The 8,054-nt window shown below is 45.4% G+C and overlaps 1 protein-coding gene across 2 annotated transcripts in view; it reads right to left on the reverse strand.

The window, feature by feature from the left end:
- The window catches only part of UTP18 (UTP18 small subunit processome component), a 34,015-nt gene extending 26,742 nt beyond the window's left edge, over nucleotides 1–7,273 (reverse strand). Inside the window, exons 1-4 of one of the 2 annotated variants that reach the window (XM_045299763.1) lie at nucleotides 6,877–7,273; nucleotides 5,084–5,196; nucleotides 3,018–3,116; nucleotides 755–822 (exon numbers count right to left, since the gene is read on the reverse strand). In XM_045299763.1, coding sequence (XP_045155698.1) covers nucleotides 755–822; nucleotides 3,018–3,116; nucleotides 5,084–5,196; nucleotides 6,877–7,215 — 619 coding nt within the window. In that variant the 5' untranslated portion in view covers nucleotides 7,216–7,273. The remainder of the gene's footprint in view (nucleotides 1–754; nucleotides 823–3,017; nucleotides 3,117–5,083; nucleotides 5,197–6,876) is intronic. The other variant, XM_004707038.3, reaches the window with a different exon arrangement.
- Nucleotides 7,274–8,054: the final 781 nt, after the last annotated feature.

Consider the following 8,054-nt stretch of genomic DNA (forward strand, 5'->3'; position numbering starts at 1 on the left):
GAGTGAGTGAGTGAGTGAGACAGTGAGTGAGAGTGAGAGAGACAGTGAGTCAATAAATAGCTTTTCATATAAAAGGCCTATCTAATACCCAATGAAAAATAGCAAAGCACCAATAAGATAAGCTAACTTACCTAAAAACCCAATGAAACAACAGTTGCTCTTTACCAAAGGTCCAGAAAATGGAGTTTACCAGACTTAAGCTTTAAAATATTAAACTTTGTATGCCCAAAGACAAGATTCAGAATGTAGTGAACTCGCCATTTAACTGGTTCCATCGAGTCAACAACTCACAGCAACTCCCATAGGACAGAACAGTACTGCCCCGTGAGGAATCGCAAGGCAGTGATCTTTACCAAAGGGACTCTGGTGGCACAGAGCCGCCAACGGAAAGGTTAGTGATTCAAATCTACCCAGTAACTCTGCAGGAGAAAGATCGAGTGATCTGTTCTCATAAATACTAGACTCAAACCCTATGGACTAGTTCTACTTTGTCACACAGGGTCAGTCACTATGAGTCTAAATCAACTCAATAGTTCCTAGCACCCCCAATCGTTAAAGGAGCAGACTGCCTATCTTTCTCCCCAGAACTACCCATGAACTGTGGGGGAAACCACCACTTTCGTCAGGCAGCTCAGTGTGTACCCACTATGTCACCAGGCTTCTCATCAGAGAACGAAAAACCAGGCTTTGATGAGCCTCATAAGAAAGCTCAAATACAGGCAGAGCAGGAGTAGGGATTGATTTATTGTCTCACCATCTGAAGATGTTTTCCGCCTATTAGTCTCGGCCCAGGCAGGTACTCCCCCCATGGCATGCTGAAATCTATGTAAAAGCACAAAAACAAATTTTGTAGCACATTTAAAGGGTAATAAATTAGACCAGTTTCTTTTACTGTGGGTCATGACCTCAAATGGGGTACTGTAACTGTATGTGGAGGGGTCTCAAATAACTTGGGAACACTGAAAGGTTTCTGAATGCACAAGGACCAAAAATTAATTCAAAATCCAACGTGCAACGAATCTTCAGGTGTTTCTGGCAAGGCTTGCCCATGTGGCAAATACCTCAGACTACAATTGGTCAAGAGTGGAAAAAGTTGGTCTTTTTTTTTCCCTTTAAATTTAATAAATCATTTTATTGGGGGCCCTTATAGCTCTTATAACAATCCACATACCAATTGTATCGAGCACAATTGCATATATGGTGCCATCACCATTTCCAAAACATTTTCTTTCTACTTAAGCCCTTGGTATCAGCTCCTCTCCTCCACCACCCCCCCAACCCCCATCAGGGGTTCTCAACCTTCCTAATACCACAACCCTTTAATACAGGTTCATGTTGTGGCGACCCCCTAACCATAAAATTATTTTCATTGCCACTTCATAACTGTAATTTTGCTGTTATGAATCGGGCAACCCCATCCCCCAAAGGGGTGGAGACCCACAGGTTGAGAACCACTGCCCTAGATAGTCTTCAATGTATATTCATCATTATAAGAACAGAGAGAAAATGCACAGAGAACAGTCCCAATGTTCCTAAATTGGAAGCTTTCATGAACCTCTGACCATCTCAAGTAGTCCTTGATTAATTGCTCCTATCAACTCATCCTAGATCTGGGGAACTGAGTGACGAAGTTCCATTATGGTTAAACCAAAGCCATATCACACAGAAGACGTACTAGAGCAAATCTGAACAAAAATCAGCATAATGGTAAAATAGACAAAATGTCACCTTATCTAAATATAATACTTGAACCTTGGAGAAATCCAGAATAGCTAATTAGATGTGTTCTCAGGTATGAAAATATTAAAGGAGAAGGAAAATATTCTTTATCGTAAGTGATGAACACTATTGTTATGCTGCTGTAACATCCACAATGCACCTGTGAAATAGTGTGCCTGGTCCTTTGGACATTACTGCAGCCTGGTCCTGGCCTTTTCTTTAAGCATCTCATGCATTCACAGCGATTGTCAAACTGTTGAGAGGGATCCACTTTTACATTTGATCCTTAGTCCACATCTTAGGAATTTCTCCATATCTGTTAAGTCTCTGTCTCATTGTTGTCACCCATGTGACTTTCAGTGAACCCAATCTTTGAAAAGCTTGGCGAATTTGTTCTGTTTTTGTGAATCATGATTGCGACATGCCCAAATCACAAGTAATAGTATTCACTGATTTTCAACCTTTGTGCTATTTAATCAGCTTTGTTCACTTCCAAACGGACACTTCTTTGCTTCCTGCTGATGTTTTCACTAGCACTGATTCTACGGCGTTGGGGAATCATGATGGACCTAACAAATGCAGACAATGCTGTAATGCTCAAGATCAGCTGCTGCTACTTTTAAGCTGAAGCATACACTAACATTTAGTAAACCTTTTAGACAGAAAGTACTACACATCAACCAGTGACACACATTTATTATGACTGCCAAGACTTTGTATTACAGGTTATACATGTACTGCCATCATTATGCTCCCGGCAGCACCACAGACATAAGCTGCACACATTTTGCACAAATCTGTTGCATTCATATGTCCCTATCTGAGCAGGGTTTCTGCGTTCTATTAACAGCTGTATGGGCATATAAGGGATCAGATATTCTGTGGCACATGACTATTTGGTGACAGGTTAATTTTCCCAAATTTCTTTGTGCTTGCTCCACATTCCCACTTCCCTCACAAAACACTGAAAGTTAGTCATTTTCTCCGATATTTATGCTTCGTTTCAAAATAGAAACCTGACTTTCCAGGCTGGTAAGCCAAAGACTTCGCAAGCCAAATTGAACTACTGGCTATAAACACTTGTTTTAATCCACGTCAGTTCCAACTAACAGCTACTTAAACACAGAGAACTGACCCACAGGGTTTTGCAGGGTATAATCTCTACAGCGCTACTACTGGTGGGACTGAATCACCAGCCTTTCCGTGTACACTGCCTGCCCAGCCACAAGGCCACTAGAGTGCCTTTGGTCAGAAATCCATCATGGCTAATGGCTAATTGCATGCAGACATGCACTTACTCTTCTTTCAGTCTCTTCTGAAGCTGGTCTTTTGAAAGTTTACTTTCACTGGCATTTTTCATCATATCTTTCCGAAACCTATTGTTCTTCATGTCAACCCTATACAAAAAGAAACAAAACAGCATGATGTAAATAACTTATAGGAAGTCAATATAAATAGCTGCTGCCATCAATATTTTGAGAAGACATCTAATTCAACAATACATGTCAAGATTTAAAAGATGAGAAACATTTCATGTACATATGGTGTGTCACTCTTCTTTCTACCTCCAAAAATTTCCCAGTACTTTAGATCCGCTTTACTCATGGGATAGGTAATACTTTAAATTCATAATGACTTATCTAGTCGCATCTTACACCACTAACCAAAGTCAATCTCTAGTAAATAAAAAATTTAAATGTATAAAAGCCAAATTTTCACATACTTTAAAATATATAGACAAATATTTGTCTCTTCCTGATGGGAGTTCTTATGGTTAAAAAAGAACAGTAAAAATAATGGAACGGAAAAAATATCAACCGATTTGATCATATAAGAATTTATAACCTGAGTGGTTAAAAAAACATTATAAACAAATGTGAAAGCTGGAAGAAAAACTAAACCTATTACATACAAGTTTGTATTTCTCAGTACATAAAATGCTGATACATCAAGATAAATATCATATATACTCGTGTATAAGCTGAGTTTTTCAGCACATTTTTAATGCAGCTTTTGTGCTAAAATTAAGTGCCTCGGCTGAGATGCAGGTATGCTTATACTCGAGTATATATGTTAAGAAAACCTCCCATAGACAAATAATCAAAACATCCCTTTAAGAAATACTAAACAAAAAATAAAATTAAAAAATAAATAAATATATACTGAAAAATAAACTCGCTGCCACCGAGTCAATGTCAACTCAGAGCCCCTATAGGGCAGTGCAGAACTGTCCCTATGGTTTTCTGAGACCACCTCCTTCTAGGAGGAGAAATCCCCACCTTTCTCCTGAGGAGCTACTGGTGGTTTCCAACTGCTGATCTTATGATCTTCACAGCCCAACATGTACCCACTAGACCACCTCTAACTAATGATAAAAAAAAATCTTCTCTGCACAAATTAAGTAGAGATAATATCTCCCACCCATCAAACTGCTTAACTCAGAAAATGAGAAATCACTGATTATGAGAATAGTGAGACACCTTTCAATGGGAAGGTAAATACTTCTTGGTAGGCTATCTGCCATATTCATCAAGAGTCTTTTTAGTATCTTTTGACCAAGTAACTAATCAGATAGTCTGTGATTAAGGAATTCTACCTCAAAGAATCTTTAAGGAAGTAATTAAGAAGGGGAATAAAAGCAAAGATTTTTACTTTGCTTATTAAAAAGAAAAAAAACTCATCTGTCCAAAACAACAGTATGTAAGTTATGGTTAATTAATAACAAGGGCTACAATATATCCTTTAAAAATGTTCACCAAAGTTTCTCTTAAAACGGGATGGGGGTGGTTATTTGATACAGGGAGAAATACTTAGAATTTATCATTAAGATGAAGTAAAAATGTTACATATAGGGTACATTCTCACCTAAGTATACACTCTGTATGCTAGTTAACTCTAAGTCTTCACTCACTCTCAAGCACTGTGCTACTACGTCTATATAGCCTGATACACAACCAACTCCAAGTTCATATACACTATTACATTTAACCCTCATAGTCTGAACTAAACTCACCTTCACCAAGATCATTCCCACTCAGTCACTACACAGTGACTAACTATTATTAGCCCTGCTTTACAAATGGGAAACTGTAGGTTCCAACCTTGCTCCAGGTCATACAGTGAGAATTTAACCAAGTCAGGAGGCAAACTCAGGTCTGATCTAACCTCCATGCAATCAACCACCATAAACAGCACAGAAAAAGTGGGGATGGAAGAATGTCAACATGTTGGTGATGAGAATTTTCTTATATTTTTCACTATTAACATTTTCTTTACATTAATATTCCTCTCAAAGAGAATTTTAAAACCTAAAAAATAACTTCTCTGGCATTCAGAGATATTCTGGAATAGACAGACAACTTACATTTCCTCATCTTCATCTTCTTCATCCACCCAAACTGGCTTCTTTTGAGGAGGGAAATGATCTTTTGCTTCATTCTGCACTTCCGGGTCACCAGCATCCTCCGGTACTTGAATCTACAGATGACAAAACATCCTCAGGCGCTGAGTTTCTCATTTCCCACCACGGGAGACACACAAATCCCTTGTAGTGAAACAGCGTGCAGGCACGCTACTTTGTAAAGCCTGAAGCCTTCTGGTGAAAGGATGGGATGGAATGCTACCGCAGTGAGGCAGCCAGGAAATAGCACCACATTAGATCTAGTCAAAGCTAGAAGTCAGTCAAGGAGAAAAAGCCAATGTACTGAAAAATCAAGACTGAAGCGACAAAAGGCTAAGTTGGCACAGCTGGCAAAAAGGTAGTAAAACTCCAGAATTACACAGTCTAGGACCAGAGACCACCACTAAAAATCGTTGTCAGCATGAAGCCCTACCTCACATTCTTAGAAAGACCTCTTCTCTGCTTCTCTGTACCCTCAAGAAACTTTGTACTACCACCTCTAAATCCAGATCACAGAATATCCCCCCAAAGTGAGCCTGAACTTTCCCCAAATCACTTTACTGTGGCCATGATTCCTGAGTCCATGCTGCTACATGCTGCTTTTTCCTTCTTTTTAAACAGGAATTTTAACAATTTAAGCTGTTCTTTTCCCCCCCGACTAATAACACTGTCGGTCATCTCCCAACCAGACAGCAGCAGAACAGTTAGTATTGGATACTTGATGGATAAGCATCCATTAACAGAAGAGCCATTTCTCAATGAGACTTCCATTGGTCACACTTAATTACTTACAGCTAGCTTCCCCAGCCTCCTAGGCTGCACTCTCACCCTTCCTTAAATTCTTTATTTTCTAAAGTCTCCTCCATCACTAACACACTTATCTCTTGTGTCTCTGTCTGTATGTAACACATAAGGACAACAGGAATGCTATGTGTCTTCTAGTGTTTAAAACAATGACTGGGGACAAAAGCCTCATACAGAACAGCCCGAATGATGCGAAGTGTAATAATTTATAACCCTGCAGCACTGCAAACGCCAGAGTGTTTCTGGACCCACAAACAGGCTCATATTTTTTGTTAAATAAGCAAATCCTCGGAGCTTCTCAGAGGAGGATGAGCCCAAACAACATCTAGGAAGGTTGCTGAAATACAGATGGCCAGGTTTGAGCCCAGAAATTCGGGTTCCACAAAGGAACTCCGCAATCGTTTAGAACAAGGCGACTATGACCCATGATCATCTACAACAATGAGAAAGGAAAATTCAAGTAAAACAAGAAAGCAGCTCACTGTGCAAAGCCCAAAACGCATTTCCGTGGAGTCGATTCTGGTTCAAATGGGCAAAGCAAGTCAGCCCCTATAGGGTTCCCAAGGATGCAAATCTTTACGGACGCAGGCTGCCAACCTCTCTCCCCAGGACCGGCCGGTGGGTTCGAACTGCACACCTTTTGGGGGAAGCAGTCCAACGCTTTCACCAAGGGCTCCCTGGAAGCCACTCGCCGCTGTCAGACACGTGCTGAGCGCCCGCTGGGCACCCGCGCAGCGGCTCCCACAGAGGCGGAGAGAGGCGCGGTCTCGGCCGGTGGCGGAGACTCGGCTCGGGGCCCGCAGGCGGGGTACGCGCACGGGCGCCCCTCGGCTCCTGCTTTCTCGGGCACCCGCCCACCTGGGCGCCCCCCGCCGCCGCAGGTCGCCCAGGCTCCGCCCCCGGAGCTCCGCCGTCCTCCGCGCGCCCCGCCCGCGCGCCGCGGCCTCCCTCACCCGCGGGCCCCGAAGCCGCCGCAGCAGCGCGTCCTCGTCGTCTTCGACGTCGCCGAAGACCAGCTCCTCCAGGCACAGTTCCGCCGCCGGCTTGTCCTCCTCCAGCGCCACCCGGTGCCGCTGCCGAAGTCGCCTCTCCTCCTCCACCGCGACCGCGACTGCAGAGGTCGCCGCGCTCGGCCGGGCAGGCGGTTTCCGCTGCGATGAAGGGGCAGCCTTTGGGGCCGGTCCGCCCGGCCTCGCTCCGGTCCTCCGGTCTGCCCTCATTGGACCCTTCCGGTGTGGCTTCGCTCTGGTGCTCCGGTCCGGTTTCTTCCGGCTTCTCCGCTCCGGCGGCATCGCTCGGTTTGAGGAGAAACGCAGGCGCTCACGTGGACCCTCACTGCGCGTGCGCCGGGACGCCTTCCGGCCCGCTGCTGAGGCCCGGCGGGGGGGAGGGGGAAGTGCCGTAAGGAGCCTGCGCAACTTGTTAGCACGTGACCCAACACTCGTTTCCCTACGTAACGCCCACGCCCCCTCGCGTGCCCCTCCCCCCGTGGGAGTTCCTCTGGGAGGGCCAACCTTCCGGGTGTAGGGGGAAGCGGCGTGACTGGAGTGGAAGAATTTTCCCACACAGCTTGGCAACTGCAGCACACCAGAAGGAGTACGAGAAAGCCAGAGTCTGAACCGGGGTGGTTGAATGAAACTTTTCCTCCATCCTCTGGACTGAAGCCCTTGGCTGAGCCGCAGCCCCGACTTCCTTGCTCCCCCCTTCGTCTTGGTACGGCCCTTAGCTTACGGAGCCTGCAGAGGGTCCCACGCTGGAAGAAGGAAAGGAGGGTAAGTAGGGAAGTGGGCCAATCGGGGCGCGGGTCACGGCGCAGGCGCGCTGGGGAGGGAGGGCTATGCTAATGTTGTTGATATCCTGGGGCCACCCGAGTTAAAGGGGGGGAAATCCGGGGGCTGCCGCCGCCGCCACCGGTCTGGGCCCAGCCGGGGGTCCCTGTAGTCGCTGCCGTCCCGGGTACAGGCGCCTGCCCCCAGCGCGGGGAGGGGGCGCCGCGGGCCCGGGGAGCACGGACAACCCCTACCCATGAGGCCCTGATGGAAAACACAAAGGATCTGGTGAGAGCCGAGCGCGGCAGCCGCTTTGTGTGCAAGGTTGGGGGCACGTCTGCAGCTCCCCGGCCTCCGCTCCC

This window comes from Echinops telfairi, unplaced genomic scaffold (genome assembly GCF_000313985.2).
Source record: "Echinops telfairi isolate 266 unplaced genomic scaffold, ASM31398v2 ScPeMD7_7458;HRSCAF=8496, whole genome shotgun sequence".
Lineage (NCBI taxonomy): Eukaryota > Metazoa > Chordata > Mammalia > Afrosoricida > Tenrecidae > Echinops > Echinops telfairi.